At 35.3% G+C, this 20,108-nt stretch overlaps 5 protein-coding genes and 1 pseudogene across 11 annotated transcripts; 4 read left to right on the forward strand and 2 right to left on the reverse strand.

The window, feature by feature from the left end:
- Positions 1-77: 77 nt before the first annotated feature.
- Positions 78-868, reverse strand: LOC110417906 (organ-specific protein S2). The gene is made up of 2 exons (XM_021430500.2): positions 764-868; positions 78-573 (listed from the first exon to the last, which is right to left on the reverse strand). Exons 1-2 carry the CDS (start codon positions 806-808, stop codon positions 298-300), a joined length of 321 nt encoding a protein of 106 aa, XP_021286175.1. The 5' UTR covers positions 809-868; the 3' UTR covers positions 78-297.
- A 3,285-nt stretch (positions 869-4,153) lies between these two features.
- LOC110418539 (BURP domain-containing protein BNM2A-like) lies at positions 4,154-5,737 on the forward strand. Of its 3 annotated transcripts, none has more exons than XM_021431291.1 (3): positions 4,154-4,277; positions 4,486-4,590; positions 4,753-5,737. In XM_021431291.1, the coding sequence occupies exons 2-3, from the start codon at positions 4,534-4,536 to the stop codon at positions 5,623-5,625; spliced, it is 930 nt and encodes a 309-aa protein (XP_021286966.1). In that variant the 5' UTR covers positions 4,154-4,277; positions 4,486-4,533; the 3' UTR covers positions 5,626-5,737. The 3 variants fall into 3 exon arrangements, with proteins under 3 accessions (XP_021286966.1, XP_021286964.1, XP_021286965.1); XM_021431289.2 differs by having other exon boundaries at positions 4,239-4,376; XM_021431290.1 differs by lacking the exon at positions 4,154-4,277 and adding an exon at positions 4,351-4,383.
- Positions 5,738-10,526: 4,789 nt separating this feature from the next.
- LOC110418425 (BURP domain-containing protein 6-like) lies at positions 10,527-11,852 on the forward strand. Its single transcript, XM_021431149.1, has 2 exons — positions 10,527-10,619; positions 10,702-11,852. Exons 1-2 carry the CDS (start codon positions 10,569-10,571, stop codon positions 11,572-11,574), a joined length of 924 nt encoding a protein of 307 aa, XP_021286824.1. The 5' UTR covers positions 10,527-10,568; the 3' UTR covers positions 11,575-11,852.
- Positions 11,853-12,256: 404 nt separating this feature from the next.
- On the forward strand, positions 12,257-15,331 carry TBL12 (trichome birefringence-like protein (DUF828)). 3 transcript variants are annotated; one of them, XM_021430311.2, is made up of 4 exons: positions 12,257-13,100; positions 13,608-13,745; positions 13,998-14,247; positions 14,485-15,331. In XM_021430311.2, exons 1-4 carry the CDS (start codon positions 12,559-12,561, stop codon positions 14,791-14,793), a joined length of 1,239 nt encoding a protein of 412 aa, XP_021285986.1. In that variant the 5' UTR covers positions 12,257-12,558; the 3' UTR covers positions 14,794-15,331. The 3 variants fall into 3 exon arrangements, with proteins under 3 accessions (XP_021285986.1, XP_089639952.1, XP_021285987.1); XM_089783826.1 differs by having other exon boundaries at positions 12,258-13,100; positions 14,535-14,712; XM_021430312.2 differs by having other exon boundaries at positions 12,260-13,100; positions 14,512-15,331.
- A 290-nt stretch (positions 15,332-15,621) lies between these two features.
- On the forward strand, positions 15,622-16,746 carry LOC110417787 (uncharacterized). The gene has a single exon (XM_021430315.1). It carries the CDS (start codon positions 16,023-16,025, stop codon positions 16,509-16,511), a length of 489 nt encoding a protein of 162 aa, XP_021285990.1. The 5' UTR covers positions 15,622-16,022; the 3' UTR covers positions 16,512-16,746.
- Positions 16,747-16,804: 58 nt separating this feature from the next.
- LOC110417786 (protein RMD5 homolog pseudogene) lies at positions 16,805-20,021 on the reverse strand (annotated as a pseudogene). Of its 2 annotated transcripts, none has more exons than XR_016351327.1 (3): positions 19,544-20,021; positions 19,385-19,425; positions 16,805-18,137 (listed from the first exon to the last, which is right to left on the reverse strand). The product of XR_016351327.1 is annotated as a protein RMD5 homolog pseudogene, transcript variant X2 (transcript). The 2 variants fall into 2 exon arrangements; XR_016351326.1 differs by having other exon boundaries at positions 19,866-20,020.
- Between the last annotated feature and the right edge of the window lie 87 nt (positions 20,022-20,108).

Here is a 20,108-nt window from a genome sequence, read left to right on the forward strand (position 1 = left end):
GAGCGGGTAGACTATTGTTATATTTATATGTTCAGGATATTCAGATCCTTTAATAGTAACTGAGGCAATTTGCTTAAATTAGGTTTATATAGAATTAAGCAGTAAGTTTTCCAAGTTTAATACCCAACGATCAAAATAGCTCAAGAGCAAGATTGAAGAATAACTAAGAAAAGTTCCTAGTTTAATCCCAACACCCAGAGCTAGTTCTGACTTCTAAACACTAATCACCAACCAAGCACACTACTGGCTACAAACATCGTATGGACATGGAAACCTCCATGAATTCAAGCTTTCTGTCTAGTTCTTTTTATCAGATTTTTGCTGTTTCTGATCCTTCAAGTCCTTGACTTGAGGGTTGTCTTCTACTTTAGACTGGGGACCGCTGTGGTATATTATAGCGCTATGTCTGGTGTCGAAATCCGTGACAAAGTGCTTCATGTTCTTCTCAGAACCCAAAGCTGAAGCTGGATCTTGATGCAAAAGGCCTTTGATTGCTTCTGGCATTGGTTGATCCTTCATTACACTCTTCCAATAGTCCCCTGGTTCTTTTCTCGCGTGGTTGGGGTTGGCAGACTATCCAAGAAAACATCAGAGATAAAAACATTAATCATAACTGAATGAAAACTGAGATTGGATTATTTTGAAGAACTTCATAGAAACATAATTAGCTATCAACTTTTCTTGAAACTTTGATTGAACATAACCCTCCAGAAATCGGGCCTCAATGGAGTTCGCTGCACTAACTTAGATGTGAAATGCTTACCAGGAGAAGAAAGCAGAAAATGAAGATAGCAAAGAAAGTCTTCATGTCCTTGATAGACTGTTGAAGCCTGTTGAAACACGGTTAGATTTTGCTATTTTGTATTGTAAACTGCTCCAGACTGACTAACCATTTATAGGCCATATGCAAAGGACAAGATAGTGATTAGTCTATTTTACGTCACTGTTCCATTGAAGAAATTGTTAAACAAATAGTTTGCTTGACTTAAGTAAGCTCTACATAATATAATTATTTTAGTAAATTTTGTTGTGATCATGGAGTAGGTTCTCCTTCCTTGCGAAGGGTCTTTGGATACCATTTGGGCCGCAAAGTTTCAGAGTCCAATGGCAACTTGTTCTGACATGAAAAAACCATGAGATTGAGTCAGCTTTGACCTCATGAAAGGAGATAATCAAATGGTTTTTCCCATTTTCTATCACATTTGGTGGTGGACAATATTCCCACGTTTTAATGGCAGCATAGTTGGAATTTCTTTAGCAATATCATGAAGATTTCTTTATAGAATGCTCAATTTTTTTAAGCTGGGGAGACTGATAAAACTACAGCAATAACAGACTTTTGACCTCCTGATTATGTTCTGCTATGTAACTTTTTGGAGGTGTGAAACACAGACAAGCAGAGATTTAACCTCTCTTTTCTCCCAATCCTGTCAGTTTGTAATAAATCTCCACCAGTACTGGGAATTTGGGTCTCATTAGTCATCAATTGTACTTATGTTTTCAAGCCTGTTGATTAAATTAAGTAATCTGTACTACTTACAAAGTACTGAGTATAAGCCCCTAACAACAAACAAAGCTTTCCTAATTCATGGAAAGATAGAATTTAGAAATGGTTTTTCTTGGTGGAACATCATCCTGTCATGGTTCAATCACTTTGTTCTGGTGCCACCATTTGGAGTGATGATGTGCCAAACACCAATTCAAGGACGTTAAAGAAAGGAAATCTTTTAGTGTTTCGTTGACTTAATAAATGGCCAGGTTTAAAATTAATTAATCATTTCTTCAACAACTTATGGCTAATGCTTTGCGCCGGTTTGGTTTCTGCAATGAACAGTTGATGTAAGGTCCTTGTCATACACACTAGCTAGCAACCTGCTTGAATCATTTTCCATCATTATCAGTTGTTTGATGTGAGAAATACTAGTGAACAACACATGATTTACAGGTTCTGGTGCAATTAAAAACAAGGTTTGGGGGATCAGGAGAAGAAAATCATATTGGGTTGATGCCATGAAGAGTCATGCTTACATACCATGACAAGTTTCCAAGCTTAAAAATTTTCTGTTAAAGTTTGACCTCTGATCATAGAAAACAAACATGTTAGAATACAACCGTAATTCCTCATAAAACTTAGAAACACTACCTTTATTCATTACTACCCTTCAACATGTCAAACATAGCCTACCTGTAGATTTTAACGGTATTATCCTAACATATTCATCAGTTTGGTAACATGCAATATGAAAGTGTTGGAAATTCAGCCATCGGTTTATCTTTATTAGGTTTTGTTATTATTCTAATCTTGAAGATGGGTCTATAGATTCTCATATGCTTTTGCATGATCCTATTGCTGATTAAAAGCTGACCAACAATAAAGTTAAGTGCAATGGGAAGTGGCTAAGACTCTAAGGAACAAATTGGACAGGGACAAGGTTGAAAGAGGGTTAGATAGACTCTGAGACCCCCACGACAACTCTAGGTTGGCTCATCCCAGGCCTAAAGTCAACTTGCTGCAATTGTCCATTTTGTGCTTATCAAAGAAAATATTGTCTGGTTGTACTTTTTTTGTTTCCATTTGCGTCATTCATGCACAGCATCTTTGTTTTCTCATAAACTTTTGGTCTAGTCTTTTACCTTTTTAATATGGTTATTATGCTGTGATTTGCTGGGCACATGATCACTCCCTTTGCCTGATGTGCCAAAGTCAACTTCATCTGCATATCATACATATAAGCCTGGTTGTAGCTTTTGAATTTCATCTTTGCTTTCTTTCTATTTTCGCTTAATTTGATCTGCTTATATGATGGCAAATAACCCATTTTACCTCCATCATCTTCATGGAAGGAGATGCACAGCAAGTTATAGAACTATTGGCGAGAAGTTCTTAACAGATATACCTAAATCCTAATCCTAACAGTTAAAGCAACAAAGCTTCTTTTCCTTGTTGCTTCACTATCAAGGAAAGGATTAACTAAAGGAGAAAGGGTTTAAAAGCACTGTGACCTTTAATGGAAGAAGAGGGGCAAATCCAACTTAATTTCCATAAGTCAAAGATCTGTTGGTGCTTTATCTACCAAGCAATGGATTAAGTTCCTTGAAAGCGTGTTGATGGCCTTGTTGGGGTCGTGATAAGATCGCTTTCGTAAGAGTTCTAAAGAAAGGTCCATCGTTCACATTGTCAACTCTAGGCAAAGAAAAAGAACAGTAAAACTGTGTGTAGTAAGATTCAATGAATCGTTGCAAGGTTTAGGTGCCTGGTGGAGGTAGGAAGCATTTTCTTTCTTGACAATTAGTGAAAAGATTGCTGAAAGTTGATGTTCTTCTGGTAGAGTCAGGAGACAGAAAAAACCAGCAAAAACAAAACAAAGAAGAAAGTGTAAGTAATTAGTTCATCATAAGCAATTGGACTTTGCAGGGACCTAGCTGTATAAAACAATGGCAATGATTTTCCATGTGCAAAGGAATAGGACAACTGAAAAAAGAGTAAAAAAGTTTATGAAATTGGCATTAGCTGATGTATATGTTCATGGGAGAACTATTGTATTTTCAAAGATCACAGAAAACAATAATCTTCTCCATAAGAATTTCCATGGAATCAGCCCTCTCTTTCAAAAGCAATAGTCTAGAAGATGGTTGAAGAGAGGTTACAGGATCCTCTATTGGCCTGCTAGTTGGATTTTCCATGATAGCTGACATGCCACCTTTGAAACGTAAGGGCATCTTACCAGATTTTGATGTTGCTTTAATCATTTCAATGAAGAAACCAACAAGATTTCAGTGCTATTTGATACTGCTCTGTCGTTGAAACATGCATATATTCATTGAGTACCTGACAGGGTACGTTCTGCACTAGGACACCAGGGCGATAGTCAACTCTTCTGCAGAATTTCTATCCCACTACCACCACAAACCTCATCTTTTCTGTTCTTTAGTGTCAGTTCACACTTCACAACGCACCCCTCTGCAGGAAAATCTATACATTCTTTGTATTTGTTCATTTAACATGTGATTCTTGCCAAGATGGAATGAATCAAGGAACATGATTAAGTTTATTGTAATTTAATAAGCATGTGATTAGGGTGCAGTTTAGACTAGCCCAGGTTTGCTGCATAGACCAACAGCCCACAGCTTAAGATAAACTTCACTTGGTGAAGGAAGTCTTAACTTTCAAAAAGGCACAGTTTATTTGGCGTAAGACCATAGAGCCAAACAAAATCGAATGACATAACCATTTGACTAAAACCTGAGAACAACCACTACCCTGTCCATTGAAACAGGTTCTATTCTATCAGTCAGACAAGTTGCAAGTTGCCTTACAGCAATTATCATAAAAAAGAAAGATGTATATGATGCTATCTGGGGGACATATTATATTGGTTAATAGTACATTATTTCACAATATATAATTCATTTCATTAAAATACAATCTTTGCTTAGCCAAAAGTCTCCAATTGATTTAGTTGAGTGCTGTTTCTTTTATTTCAGAAGAAGCAGAAGAATAAAACACAAGAAAGTAGAGTTCCAGTCAGAGACATGGGTTCTGATTTTGCTTCCTGGTGCATTTACCTTTCTGTTCTTCTTGCTTTGATGGTAAGAATCAGCATAAACTTGCTTGGTTTATGTTCATCAAACTTTCTATCTTCATAGAATTCAACTTACATTTTATGGATTAATTTTTCTGATGCTGCAACATGCTTTCCCACTGCTCGTTTAGTTTCAGCATCTAATTTTTTCTGTCAACTTTGATTACAGTGTGCACAAGCCGGTAATGCCCGGAAAATAACTCACAGACAACTTAAGGAGGAAGGTGGCAGCAAAAATTATCTGCAGCAACCTTCCAACACCATGGATGGCCATACTCATCTATTAGCCCACAAGGACCATATGGACCCTTCAATTAATATATTCTTCAAGATAGATGACCTCAAGCTAGGCAAAACAATGCCTGTCTACCTCCCCAGTAAAGACCTGTCTGCCTCTCCTCATCTATTATCCAGGGAAGAAGCCAACTCCATTCCTTTCTCATCAACACAACTCCCACAACTTCTCCAGTTCTTCTCATTCTCTAAAGACTCTCGCCAAGCCAAAGCCATGGATTATACACTTCGGCAATGTGAACTTGAACCCACCAAAGGGGAGATAAGGTTCTGTGCCACTTCCCTGGAATCAATGCTCGACTTTGCTCGCTCTGTCTTTGGCTCGGATGCCCACCTTAAGGTTTTAACCGCTACCGTCCCCAAAGAGCCGACCGTCTTTCTACAAAACTACACCATTTTGGACATGCCTAAACAGATCCTCAGTTCCAGAATCATTGCATGTCACACTTTGCCATATCCTTATGCAGTGTTCTACTGCCACAGCCAAAAGAGTGAAACCAGGCTGTTTCAGGTTTCACTAGGAGCTGAAAATGGAGACAGAGCGCAGGCTCCAGCTGTTTGCCACATGGATACCTCTCAATGGGACCATGATCATGTATCTTTCCGTGTGCTCAAAATCAAGCCTGGATCCTCCCCAGTGTGTCACTTCCTCCCTCCAGATAGTCTAGTGTGGGTGCCTTTGCCTGCTCGAATGTACTGTACAGGCCTGGTTAGACTTCAAAGATACTTAATGAAGTGCATACATTAGCTATGTGCAATAATGTTACAATCTGCATTGAATGATGTTTAGCCACCATTGCTGATGTTTCTGTGTGCTCTATGTTCCTGCCTTCAGTACATAAATCAAGTTCTACCTAGAGTTATTGCAGCCTGTGGCCTGTAGTAATATGAACCAACTCAAACTGCGGCCGAGGAAAACAAAAGGCCCGCATGGTTCAAAGTAAGCCCAATCGAACCATTAAAACAACAAGGGAGACGAAACCTGGGCCGTCACTATAAAGCGCAATCTGATGAATGGGGTATCGGGTATGGACTCTCTGTCTACACACATACAAATCGAAATAACTGGTTCGGGTTCAACGTAAAGACACCCTAGGTTTTGGAAAATTACTCTTTCTTAATTGGTCGGTTTACATGTCTTAATTTTATTTTGTAAATATTAAGTATTAATAATTATACAAATACATAAAAATATAATACAATTAATTGAACATATTCAGATCTTAAATATAAATATAAATACGTTTACTTAACATGTACAATGACAATATATGTTTAACATGCATATTTATTACACGAGTCGAGTTCAATTTTATATGACACGACGTGATTCATAATTCATTTGAATGATTAACATGAGTAATATAATTAAATTAAAATGCATACAATTACAAATAAAATATAACTTCATTATTCAAATTTGAAACTAATAATTGTAATAAAACAATAATATATATCCATCAAGTATAATAAAATCCACCACTTTTATCATCAACCATAACAAAAGAAAGTAATTATATGACTGTTTAAATAAATTATAATTAAGTCATAAATGTCTCAAGTAAACACATTTATATGACAAATTAAATGAATAATTAAATAGTCACGGATTATACAAGTACGTGATAACATTATTTAATTAAATAAGTTAAGCACATTTTACATGTTTAAGATACTAAATTTTAATGTTTAAATTGTATTGAGATAATTAAACATAAAACATGATTATTTTAAATTTAAATTTGCTTAACTTCATATCGTGTCATTGTGTTGTATATAAAATTTCCAATCCTAGTCCTACCTAGGATGAAGCAAGAACTTTGAAAGATATCTTCATATAACCACAAATTGTTGGCAACATTCAACACCCAGCAATAAAAGCAATGTAGTTTTCCTTCATTTCACTTTCTTTTCTCAACCAATAACTTTCAAAAGAAAAAAAAATGTAAATAAATTATATTTATAAAATGGTGTCCCTTCACTCATTTTAATTATTGAAGCCACTGTTCAAGGTTCGAGGGCCCAAGCTTAGTATCAAAATCAATCAAAACAATGAATAAGATAAGTAGGGTTTCTAGCCACCATAGACACTGATTTTTCTAGGGCCCAGATTACCCAAAAAAAAAAAAAGCCTAATATTGGGCTTTAATACATAGTTAAATCAAATTACAAAAGGGCCCCTAGGTATTAAGTTGGTAGGAACCAGAGAATATTCAGACTCATTTTGCAATTTTAATTTGAGCTCAATTTGGAAACTCTACAATATTATAAACAAGTTTGAACCTTTAACAAACTCTTTAAATTCTAAAACTTAGGGATATTTTTTTTTTTTCAAAAATTTGGATTTTAATTGCATTTATTTAGATAACATACGTTTTTGTTAGAACACGAAACTAAAAAAATTAAAAAAATTAGCTTCTAAAGCATGTAACAATGTCATTTTTTTTTAAATTTTATTCGTTTTCACTTGTAATATGTAAAAATGTTACTAGCATATATATATATATTTCAAAAATACAAAGAAATTTAATGATTGATAGTATTTTGTATTGATGAAATTAATCCACTAACCACTCGACTGGAATATAGTAAAATTTTTTTACAACAAAATGATATAGAAGGGAACTTGGAGAATGTTGAAAAAGGAAAGAAAGATTGTTATTATTATTTTATGTTGTATGTTTTATTGTTTAAATGAATGTCATTTTTTTAGTCTTAGGTGTTTATTCTCAATAAACAGAGTTATGTTTGTTTCAAACCTTTATGACTATGTGTCTTTTCCACCATAAGACATGATTTTTTTTTATTTTTTTATTTTCGATAGACATGATTTTTTTTTATTTTTTTATTTTCGATAGATATGACTTTTTCTTTGTAATATGGGATTATGTCTCATATTTATTTAAAAATGTCTAATAATTTTTACGTAACAAAACAATATTAAAAGTATTGTCTTTATTCTACTTTAAACTTTAAAGTGACCATATTTTACCTTTAAATCTACTTTTAAAAATTAATATTTTTGATAATTTTTTTTGTGGGAGATAATTAAAGAAACATATTTTAACATGAATTATTGCTAATAAAGCTAATAAAGGTTGGGGAAGTAGACATGAACCTATATTGGAACAGACAAATCTTGCAATAATTTGTTTGGTCTGTCGGTAAGGATAAGACGGTGATGATAATTCAGTGTACGTTCCAAATTTGCTCTAACGCAAGTCTCTTGCCACGTTTACTCCAAATATTTCTCAATTATTTGCAACACAGAAGATTTGATTTCAATAAGAACAAATGGTTTAGTCTTTCTCAAGTAACAGTTCCCCTTTTTGTCAGAATTTATGGGGAAAACCAAAAAGGAAAAAAAAAAAAGATCTGGTAGCCTTGTCTTTTATAATTTTGTCTGCATTTTTATATTTGGATAAAATTGAATAGTTGATATAAAATTAGATTAAATTTACTCAAAACGAGATTCACATTAAATAAAATTGAGAAAAAAAATTACAAAACACGGTTCTTATTGAGCCGAATTGAAAAAACTAAATAATTCAAATTTTACTATTTAAGCGAAGAATCGTGTACTAACGGTTGAATTAAGTATCTGTTTGATCACTTGAATCATATCTTGTTGCACGAATTTCTTAAATTACATTATTATATGACTTTTGAGTAGATTTCCATCACTTTGTGCTGTAGTTTTTTATGTATTGTCTGAATTAGTAAGTATATTATAAGATTTTACCACACTTTGGTAATATAATTAATCAAGTTTTTACTAGCTACAATATTTGTGCAAATCTTGGTCTAATTAGAGAAAAAGAACACATTAAGATTTTAGAAGATTTCAGATTTAAATTACTTCTTGCATTTGTTTACATGTGCTTATATATATATATATATATATATGTTATCATCAATGAATTATCATGTTCAATGCCACACGAATAAAAGAAAATTATGTCAACATAAATAATAGAAAAATTTTAATATTATTAATGATTAGACTGATATTGTTAATTTTAAAAAAATATAAAAATTTAATTTTTATAAATTATTATATAAAGACTAAATCTACATATAGAGACTAATTGTATAATTTAATTTTAAAATTTTACTTAACTCAGATAAATTTAAAGTAATATAAAAAATATTATTAAGATATTTTTAATAACATATTTTAGAAAATGTACAGCTCTAAATCAAATTTGTTATCGTGTGATAAGGAAATACTCATACACTCGTGAACAAAATTTGTTCATGAATCAATACGAGTATAGTCTAATTTGTTACGTTGACGCTTAGAAATTTATTTTTTTAAAAAAATTATCATCTTTAATAATATGATCGTACAAGAAAGTGGGATTCATACGTTGTTTTTTGAGTAAAAAAATCATATGTTAATTATTGAATGCTTGAAATAATGTCTTGTTATTGTAATTTCTTTAATTTTATAAAAGTAATATCTTTAATCACATTATTGAATGATTTACGAGTTAAGTTCCGTCTAAGAGGTGTTTGGTATAATACAAGTATGGAAGATTTCTTGCATTTTATGTTTACAATATTTGGTTTGCAAACAAAATGAAGGGAAAGTCTTCTCATTGTAAGGAGATTGCAAGGTGCAAAGCAAATATCATTCCGTTTCCCTCCGTGAATGGAAAGTTAAAATTTTATTTTCTTTCCTAAATTGTCCTCACCAGAATTCGATCCTCTTCCAAAAACGATTTTCATACCAGTTGCCATGGTTCTTTTCTTGTTCTTCATCGAGCTTGAGCATGATGACCCACCATCAAAATAGGCAATCTTTCTTTGGCAAAAAGCCTGCTAAAGAGCTTTGTAAATGTCAAACCCATCTCCGTTCTTCTCTTTCTTGCTCACAGCACTTAATCTGTGGTTCGCTTGGAAGGAGGATCTGACGGCATAGCGTTATTTTTACTTTGTTGGGTGCAAAACAAAGTAAATTAGTAAGAAAATAACCAGCAACAGCTTTCAACACTCCTTAGATTTCATTGCTTTTTTCTTTTATTTGGTGTTTTCATTTTTTTTTCTTATATTTTTATTCACCATTTCAAAAAATAATTTAATCAATTTTATAAAAGAAACATAAACTTATTATTATTATTTTTGCATCATGTGTCTGCCGGGGCATGGTTTCTTGATGATGGTGTGAGTGATTTTGTGGTGTATGGTTTTGCTAGAGAACAGGATGTTTTCAAAAAAATGTAGGTATTTAACTATATCTTTTCACATAAAAAAGTGATTTTGTAAATTTATGTTACATTTTTAATAAAATACTTTCAAACCAAATATTATAATATAATCTTTTTAATAATCATGTTCCGTACAATCATCTTGGTATACCAAACATTGCATAATTATTTTTTTAATAATAATATTTTTAGCAATCACATTCTCAACAAAAATCTAAACACCAACTTAGGGGTTTCGTGCGTGGATAATGGAAACTATTATCCATGCAAGAAAGTATATATCAAATTATAAGATTTGTTTTCAGGTAAATGAATAGTACTAGCCATTAACGAATTCTTTTTTTGATAAGCTGCATGGGCCATGCAGTGGGCATTATTGTAATTTTGTTACTTCTTCCTCTTGATAAATACATGAGCTCGTAGCCAAGCATACACTCACAGTTCAAGCAAAAGAGTAACGAACTTGAACAGGAAATTAAAGATGGCAGGATTCACCCACCGGCTCCTTTTCTCCTATCTTTTGCTTTTAATAGTAAGCTACCAACAGTAATTTCTCTCTTTTTTTTTTGAAAGATTTTAGTTACTAAATTTGTTAACCATGGGTTTCCTTGCAGTGCGGCCATGGCATCGATGGAGCCAGGGATGTCAAGCCTTATGGATGGAATTGGAGAGACACCCCAAGAGACCTTGAAGGGAAATTCTCAATTTCCGACTTCCACAAAACAGTGAACATCGCCTCACCAGAAAAGACTTCTCTTCGAGCTCTTGTGGAGAAGTACTCCCTTCGTGATCATTCCCATGACAACATGGAGAACTCCAAGGGAGGCTTGTTCACTGTCGATGAGCTGCATAACAATTTCCATCCGGGAAAATTGTTACCAATCCTCTTTCCTAACAAAGACCCTGCTACATCTCCTTTCTTGCCAAAGAAAGTAGCTGATTCCATCCCTTTCTCGTCTTCAAAGCTTCCAGAAATCCTCCAGTTGTTTTCGATTCCTCCAGGTTCTTCCCTGGCCAAGGCCATGGAGGATACGCTTCAAAAATGTGAAATTGCACCTGGCAAGGGAGAGACCAAGACTTGTGCTACCTCCCTGGAATCCATGGTTGATTTTGTTAGCGGTGCCTTTAAAGGGGCGCCTCAAGATACCAGATTTGTTACAACAACACACCCCACAATGTCAACTGCTTCATTACAAAACTACAGGGTTTTGGAAACCCCAAAAGAGATTAAATCTTTCAGGAAAGTAGCTTGCCACCCCATGCCTTACCCTTACGCAGTTTTCTTCTGCCACTATGATGAGGATTCAAGCGAGACCAGGGTTTTCAAGGTGTCAATGGTTGGTGAGAACACCAAAGACAAAGTAGATGCTGCTGCCGTTTGCCACATGGACTCCGCTAGCGCCGCCCTTCTTAACCTCACAGACAAGCAAGGCAAATCTCCAATGTGCCACTTCTTCTCTGCCGGGGATCTGATTTGGGTTCAGTGATGACCATGCCAATAATATATCACCTAAGTGGCTTGCTTTAAGAGGTTGCTTCTCTCTGTCTTGTCATGCATGATGCCTATATGTGATTCCCAGGTGTCCCTACATGTATGGGCGCTACTTTCGTGCTTGGTGTTTGTATATTTATATATTTATATATGGATATGTACAAATAAAATCTGATGACGCATGATATATTAGGAAGGATATGAGATTCAGAGGCTTGCAATTGTGCCAACTTGTGTTGTATAAATGGAAAAATATGGCACTAATTTGTGTTATGGAATCTTTGTTGGTTTATGCTTAAGGTTTTATTTTCGCCTTTCCCCCACCATTTTTTATGTATAAAAGATAAAATGCTATCTTCATATAATCATATCCAGATGGAATAATGAAGAGATAATACTAAGAAGATAAATACATGTAAAAAATTCAGTTAAATGATTTAGAACTTGGATGAAAAAATGTACTTGTTCTTTTAAAATTAGTCCAAATGTCCATCACAAACTAAAGTTTTGTATTTCATTTAGTATTTATAGAATTCGGTATATATCTTATCAAATAATAAAATAAAAATTAAGATATCTCAAAAATAAGAATTCCTTCTCCATCAATTGATATCTTACCGGCCTGATTCCAAACACAACAGGAGAACAATAATAATAGCCCAAAACAAGATGGGTATCAAGCCCACCTCTGGCAGTGAACAAGCACAAATCGTCTCTGAATCTCTAATCTGAAATGAGTTGGGCAAATGAGCAGAAATGGCAACTTGACCCATGGAAGGTTGTTTGTTGTAGGTGAAGGTCCATTGCTAGAACACCCAAGGTGAGATTTGTCTAAATCGACCATTGTAGATGTGAAAACTTGTGGATCCAAGACAAGTAGACAGCCTAGGCGGAATAGAACAAAATTAGAATAAGAACTCCTAGTTCACTTCAATTGCAAAGAGGAGAAATCTACTGGCATTGATGTTGTTCTTCGCAAATGCATCCTAAGCTCTCTTCTTCTTTCTTACCACCAATCATCTTTCTTTCCCTTGTTTTCCTATTCGTGTACTCCACGTTCCTGCCTTTTTATACCAACAAGCCCCCCTCCTTTCCTGCTAAAAAGTTCCTTCCTTCGTCCTCTTCTTCTTGCAACCTTTTCGATGGCAATTGGGTCTTAGACTCCACCAAGCCGAAGCCTTTCTACGATGATTCCTGCCCATTTCATAGAAACGCCTGGAATTGCCTTAAGAATAAGAGGGACAACATGGGGATAATCAATTCCTGGAAATGGGTACCCAATGATTGCAGGTTGGAGAGAATTGACCCCTGGCGGTTCTTGGGTTTGATGAGAAATAGGAATATTGGCTTTGTTGGGGATTCTTTGAATGAAAACTTTTTGGTGTCTTTTTTGTGTGTGCTTAGAGTGGCTGATTCAGGTGCTAAAAAGTGGAAGAAAAAGGGTGCCTGGAGAGGGGCTTATTTTCCCAAGTATAATGTCACGGTTGCCTATCATAGGGCTGTTTTGCTTGCAAAATACAAGTAAGCTTTTCTACTTATTGTCTTTTCAAGATTGGTTTTTTTGAGTTTGTTTCATTAATAGTTCTTGATTTTGTGATTGATTGAAAATGCTATTGGGATAATTTTATGTTTCACTTGTTTTTTTTTTTTGTGATGCTTGAAAATTCACAAATTTAGATTAGGAAAAAGAAACTTACTGAAACTGTGTTGAGTAATGAGAAGGTCATTTTTGGATTTACTAGAGGAAATTGGTAAAATGCAGGCACATCCATTAATGCATTATCCTCTGGGCGCTTGAATTAAACCATTCTACTGCCTTTCTTTAGGGCCTTTATTAGTGTTGTGATAATGAATTTAGTTATTTTGACTTGCATTTTCACGAAATATTTCTTGTTTTTGGCATCAGTTATTGTGACTAATACATATTCTTCTGCCCTATGTTGTTAAATTCGTCTTCCATGGAAATTCTAGAAGCCTTGATATCTATCTTAGTTTTATGTTTCACATGCTCGTACTTGACTAATGAAGGTGGAAGCCAAAACAATCTACGGTTTCTGATCAAGATGGACTGAAAGGAATATACCGAGTGGATGTTGATAGTCCTGCAGATGAATGGATCAGCATCACGAACTTCTATGATGTTCTTGTTTTCAACACTGGCCATTGGTAATCTTCTTTTGTTTTTGCTAATTTATAGAAGATGCTTATCAATAAACAAATATCTGTTGATATTAATTTTTTTGACACCATATATGCTTAGTATAATTTTTGAGATGTTTCATGTATGAATGTAGAGTGTCTTCACACATACGTAACAACACAATCACATTTTCATTCATGCATATGCATATGCAAGGCATCTTGGGCCATTCCTTTCTGAGATCATCTTGGAGTAATGTTTGATTTGGTATTGATTAGGTGGGGCTATGACAAATTCCCAAAAGAGACTCCTCTTGTCTTTTATCAGCATGGGAGACCGATTAGTCCTCCCCTGGGATTATTGGATGGCCTTCAAGTTGTTCTTGAAAATATGGTCCGCTACATAGAAAAGGAAGTTCCTAAGAACAGCCTCAAATTCTGGCGTTTGCAATCACCAAGACATTTTTATGGTGGCGAGTGGAATCAAAATGGCAGTTGCTTATTTGACAAGCCCCTTGAAGAGGACCAGGTATCTGTTACAAACTTTTATCCAATCTTCAATTGCAATTATAGTTTGGTCTTGTTTAATAGTCCATTTACTTGAGTCCCATAATTTTCCAATTTGTTGTGTTGAATTTCAGTGACATACCTTGTATAGCAATTCAAATCCAAATTTAGTTTGTTTTAAAGACAAATCTACTATTGGTCTAAAGAAAAATCGTTGAATTTTAAACTATATTTGGAATGTGCACTGCTATATTTACAGAGGATTTTGATACTGATACCTGGACAGCTTGACTTGTGGTTTGATCCCAGCAACAATGGAGTGAACAAAGAAGCACGGACGCTTAACCATCTAATTAAAGAGGCACTGCAAGGAACAAACATTCAATTGCTTGATCTGACTCATTTGAGTGAGTTCAGAGCAGATGCACATCCCGCAATTTGGTTAGGAAAGAAGGATGCTGTGTCGATATGGGGCCAGGACTGCATGCACTGGTGCCTACCTGGTGTCCCTGACACATGGGTTGATATACTGGCACAACTAATCCTTTATAGTTTCAAGACAGGGTGATGCAATGTGAACAGAATCTTCTCGAATTGTTTCAATATTCATCTTGGATAACACCAAACAGCGACCACCACATGCACTGAGTATACAGATTTGTGACAATGTGAATACAGAATACAGGGTGAATGCCACAAGACTGGTCTCTTTGGAGATGAATGATAGTTGGGTGTTTAGAAATTGAACCTTGCTGCCCTCTAAGATCTATTTACATCGGCATTTTCTTTTTCAGTGTTGGGGGGAGAGTCACACGATACAAAATATTTTACAATTATAACAGAGGATCAATGACATGTTATATGTCAATTAAGTTTTTAGTTTTTACTTTTATTCTGGAGAGTGCAGGCAGAGTTGGAGAAGGGGGGTGGTTGAAAGATAAGCTGGGAAGTTCATCCACATTCTATAGGTTGAACATTTCAAATGTCCAGAAAGGATATCTTTGTTTTTTTCTACTCATTCACTTAATTCTTTTACTTCTTAAGCTTTTTGAACGTGGAAATTAACTGTCAGTGTGCAGCTTATTGTTAGCACATTGTTCTTGGCAGACTTGGTTGCTTATTACGCTATTCTCTCGAAACATACTGCCACTGCCCTCAATTTGGAACAATCATGTTACATTGCTAAGATAGTTGCTCCTTCGCTCCTTTTATTCCATATTCTCTTCTTTTTATTTATTTATTGAAAACAAGATTAATTTGATAGAGTGTGTAGTATTTATACTTTAAGGTTTTCGAGTTCTTTTACTCGCCTTATGTTAGATTGAAACATTCTATATATTTCTTTTTGAAGCTTTTGCTTTGACACAGGAAGTTTTTCCAATCTTTGGGAAAGATAAGATTACTTCAATCTTTTGGAAAGATAAAAGATTGGAAAAATAAGATCAGTTTTTGGAAAGATAAAAGAGGATCAAACTTCTCTGAAACTAGAGTCCAAACCATGACTGGAAAGTGGAAACAGGACTTAAACAAATTCGCGGAAAGACTTCAGAACATCAAGATTCTTTACTTCTGTCGCCTGCCTAACAATGCCTGTCAATAGAGATCTTAAAACTAAACAAAATTTTGTTATCCTTTTTCTTCTCGAGTACAAGGCTCATTCACCGAGGCCCAATGAAGGGTTTAAAATGGTTTATGAGCCTTTGCATCTCCCACTTCGCTGTTTCCGTTCTGATCTGAACAATCCAACGAACGCCCTCCGACTATCTAAACCAAATCCATCACCCGACAACCTTTGAAATGGCCGTAAGGATCGATCTTTTTCCCCCGAAAGCCCTCCAACAACCTCGGAAGTTCCTGAACCATCCTTGCAGCACCACTACTCTCATCACCAACAGACCAAACAAGACTCACAACATCCCGTGCGCGAAAACAAACCTCAGCGATACAGCCCTTGCTCTGGATTTTGCAGTTACGCTCGAAAAGATTAATACCCATTTGGAGCAAAAGGAGAAGGCCATAAGGCAGAGCAGAGAGTTGCTGTTCACAGAGTTGTGCCAGTATTTGTCATTGAAAGAAGAGGAAGTGAACAAGAATTGGAGAAAGATGAAAGAAGAGGAGAAATGGGTTTTAGTTAAGGGGTTTGTTAATAACTGGGGTGTCAATTTTCATCCATTATCTGTAAGATCAGTTGTGGAAATGGTGGATGAATATTTGCAGGATGAGAAATCTTCTTCAGGTATGTTTCCTGGTTTGAAGAGAATGTTGTGGTTTTCACAAGATACTTAGATTGTACAAGATTGCATAAGAACTTGTAAAATGTTATAGCACTACTAATTTGATGGAATTTTTCTTTTCTTGTTTAGCTAGTGTTCTATCACAGATCAAAATCATGTATGGTGTAATGCTTACTATGTGTTTTTGTTTGTTCCTTTCTTCTTTCCATTAATGGACCAACAGCCAAGAACAAGCATAATAAATGTACGATGTTGTTGTTTTAAAAGATTTATTCTCCATGGCTACACATTTCACCTGATAATTTATCTGCAACTTGCTGGCCCTTCATGACTTTGTTTTGTGCAAATGATAAACCTTGTAAAAATAAACTGTGAATGTACAAAGAATTTCTATATACAATCTTCTTTAAATAAAAATGCTTAAAACAAAGCACAAATTTAAGGACCACAAGAGGAGGAGCCTAAAAACTTGCTCTACAATCATGATATTCATCAGAAATACAGTTGCCTGCACTGTGCAGCTGAAGCCTCTGTTGGACAGTAAGGACATTTGAATGTCCGAGAGCTGCTTTTCGACAGCTTCATGATCGATTGCTTGCATAGGACATGCAGACAAGGCATCAGCATTGGTGGATTCTCTTCACTGCCTTGATCTCTACTAACAGGACATACAAATATTGAGTGAAACTGAAATTCCTTCCCCAATTCCACTGGCACTGGCAATTGTTTTATTGCTAGCCACTCCTGCTTCTTTACAGCCATTACATTAGCCAGCTTCAAAAGTGTAGGCAACCCTTCAATACCAGCTGTTATGGCCACACTCAGTGGGCTCGGAGAGGACTGTCCCACAAGACGGCAAAAATGTTGGGTGAGCTCCACAGTAAATTCCTCCCAATGAGCTGGAGCCATTAACTCAGCATGTGGGCAGCTGTCAAGCTTTCCTACCCATATGATGCAAACCACAAGCCTCTGAAACTCATTCATGTGCAGGGAAGCAAAAGGAGAAAGGTAAGTTCTGGCATAACTAAGTGCATCAGCTTTAGTTCCGTTCTGGATAATCTCCAGAAATTGAAGCCTGTGAAGTTTCAGCTCAAGAGTTGAACCATTTTGCTTGAGCTTTTCGCGATTGGCAGTGATCCAGTTCAGAGCAGGCTCAAGGTTTTTAACCTTCAAAGCTTCAAGTATTTGATACATTTCTAAGAAATGAGATCTAATTGCAATCGCCTCAGGTTCTCCAGCTTCTTTTATCAGGCAATCTCCAAGGTCAAACAAGCCTTGCCGGTAAAAGTGACTTGCAATTATCTGATTCACTATGTGGAAGTCAAAATCAACATTTCTATATGCCTTGGATATGTCAGGATTGAATGACTTTTCAAGAAGTTTGGGGTACTTGCTGAGATTTATGTTACGTTCCTTCTGCAGTCCTTCTAACTGGTGGAGTGGACCAATAGTATTGAGCTTGAGTTTTAGCTCAGTAAGAATGGATTTCAGATCAATAGGGGACAGGGGATCATTAGAGGCCTGGATTTTTGCCAATGCCTGCTCAATTTCATGGCCAACTCGATCAACTACTTCTTGGGATTTAGAGGAAGATAATTTCTGCCTCTTAGCAACATGGTCAAATGCATCTTTTGTGGTGTTCAGTTCCATATCTTAATCTTAACTTGATGACAACTTCCTGCAGAGAGTAGATAAAAGTTATAGTTTTAGTAAGGTACGGAGATGAACAATTTTAAGTGCAAATATATCTGAGAAAGATGGAAATTAGACTCTACGAACATAGAGCATCTAACAACTAAGGAAAACGGAGAACACTTCTCATCATTAAAGGGGGTAAATTGTTCAAGAAAGGATGACACTCTCTAAGCAGCTGGCTATAATGCTTCACTAGATGCTGCTAGACATACATGTCAGCTCCACTAGTCTATGAAACCCAAAAAACAGGTATCACAACTGTTATTTATTTGTTTGTAGATCTGGCAGCAGAGTGTGAGAATGGATACTATGCCGAAGGTAGGATATGGTGATATAGGAAGAAGCAGTGACATGGAAAAAATATTGACATGATATTTGTCATTGTAATGATAAAGATTAGACTAGACGTTCCACATCAAAGCTTTAGACCTGGCATAAAGTAGAACTGCAGACTGTAACAATCACAATCATGCAAAATTACAACAGCATAATACATTTAACATTTTCTTATGTTATAGTAAATTTCAAGTCCATCAAAGGACGATAAAAGGTTTACACACGTTTGATTTTCTCAACACCAACTGGAGTCTATTTGAAAAGCCACCTTACATTAAAAAATAAGGCATTACTACACCAGTTGTCTGATTTTCTTTTCATAAAAGTGCACATGGAAATCAACTAGTAGAAGATAAGCTCAAGAAATAACAGCACTACTTATATAGCTTTCAGAAACACAAGTTGTAGCCAACATCACTAGTATCAAAAGATGATTTGGGACAGGTTTGAAGATTTAGAGCTTTGTCTCAGAAGAGGGTCAAGTTTAAAACTAATAAAATCTAAAGCTGCCTGGTATACCAGCCCAATAAACATAATAGAATCATCGGCAAAGGCCATTGCCAGATCTGATGGTAGGCAATATGATACGTCTACCGAAAAGAAATGGACATTACTTTCTACCCTTAACCACAAGGTCAAAATTTAATGCTCCTCAGCAATTGAAGAGAACAGAAAGTAACAGATCATATTTTCAATTGAACAAACCCAGATGTAACACAACTTAAGAAAGTCGTAACTTCTAATAGAAACACAGTTGAGCTCCTAAAAGGACTCCATAGAACACAAAATCATAAATGTTACTAAAATACTATCTAAAAATGGTATGAACAAACAATTGGAGAATCAATTATTAATAACATCATCAAAATTGAAATAAAGAAAAATGAAAAAGACCTTAGCTAGGCAGCTTCAGCAAGTCTTTTTCTCTTAGTTACCTGCATTAGAAAAAGAAATGCCACCAGTCAGACACTACAAATATGCCAAATTCAACTAAGAATAGAAAGGAGAGTTCATTAATAATGAAATACAAAGAATAGAATGCAAACTTTATACCTTCTGGAATAACAGAATTCACAAAGGTTTAATTTTCGGAGTCTTGGATTACAAAACATGATGTTTGGTTGCTAAGAAATGATCGGAAAACAAAGGAAACGGAAAGCTTAAAACTTTCATCCTATTTCATTTAATTCGGATACCAAAGTAAAAATGGTTAATAAACAAACATGACGAATGATAACAAGCAAGACTAGAATTTCTTTGGGTCATGCTTTTTCCTCGGTTTTCTCGTGAAACAAACAGGGGAACGAAATCATGAAAACACAAACCACCAAAAGAAGAAACAAAACTGTTCAAATTGAGATTTGAGGCAAGATACCAGATTTGAGATCGAAATTGAAGAGGAAAAGTCGCAGAGAGAAGAGAGAGCGCGAGAGTCTCTGGTTCGCTTTGATGCCAGAGAGAAGGGAAGTTAAGTGAAGCGTGAGAGAGACAGAGGGTATCGAAGGTTGGGATGTAGGGTACTATTTTTTTGTTAAATATTTCATCCTGAATTAGTTTAATTAAGAAAGTAATGAATTTTATAAAAATCTAAATAAAATCATAAAATATTATTTAAAAT

Source organism: Theobroma umbraticum, unplaced genomic scaffold, assembly GCF_002168275.2.
Source record: "Theobroma umbraticum cultivar Fairchild unplaced genomic scaffold, ASM216827v3 scaffold_50.0, whole genome shotgun sequence".
NCBI classification, from domain to species: domain Eukaryota; kingdom Viridiplantae; phylum Streptophyta; class Magnoliopsida; order Malvales; family Malvaceae; genus Theobroma; species Theobroma umbraticum.

What these genes read in the sequence shown, in the direction of transcription:
- LOC110417906 (XM_021430500.2), bottom strand. Translation starts at nt 808, where the DNA reads ATGAAGACTTTCTTTGCTATCTTCATTTTCTGCTTTCTTCTCCTG. An exon ending in TTTTCTGCTTTCTTCTCCTG is followed by an intron (nt 574 to 763) that starts GTAAGCATTTCA and finishes TTTCTTGGATAG; the next exon opens with TCTGCCAACCCCAACCACGC.
- LOC110418539 (XM_021431289.2), top strand. Translation starts at nt 4,341, where the DNA reads ATGTATATGATGCTATCTGGGGGACATATTATATTG. An exon ending in CTGGGGGACATATTATATTG is followed by an intron (nt 4,377 to 4,485) that starts GTTAATAGTACA and finishes CTTTTATTTCAG; the next exon opens with AAGAAGCAGAAGAATAAAAC. An exon ending in CTGTTCTTCTTGCTTTGATG is followed by an intron (nt 4,591 to 4,752) that starts GTAAGAATCAGC and finishes CTTTGATTACAG; the next exon opens with TGTGCACAAGCCGGTAATGC.
- LOC110418425 (XM_021431149.1), top strand. Translation starts at nt 10,569, where the DNA reads ATGGCAGGATTCACCCACCGGCTCCTTTTCTCCTATCTTTTGCTTTTA. An exon ending in CCTATCTTTTGCTTTTAATA is followed by an intron (nt 10,620 to 10,701) that starts GTAAGCTACCAA and finishes GTTTCCTTGCAG; the next exon opens with TGCGGCCATGGCATCGATGG.
- TBL12 (XM_021430311.2), top strand. Translation starts at nt 12,559, where the DNA reads ATGCATCCTAAGCTCTCTTCTTCTTTCTTACCACCAATCATCTTTCTT. An exon ending in GTTTTGCTTGCAAAATACAA is followed by an intron (nt 13,101 to 13,607) that starts GTAAGCTTTTCT and finishes TGACTAATGAAG; the next exon opens with GTGGAAGCCAAAACAATCTA. An exon ending in AGCCCCTTGAAGAGGACCAG is followed by an intron (nt 14,248 to 14,484) that starts GTATCTGTTACA and finishes CTATATTTACAG; the next exon opens with AGGATTTTGATACTGATACC.
- LOC110417787 (XM_021430315.1), top strand. Translation starts at nt 16,023, where the DNA reads ATGGCCGTAAGGATCGATCTTTTTCCCCCGAAAGCCCTCCAACAACCT.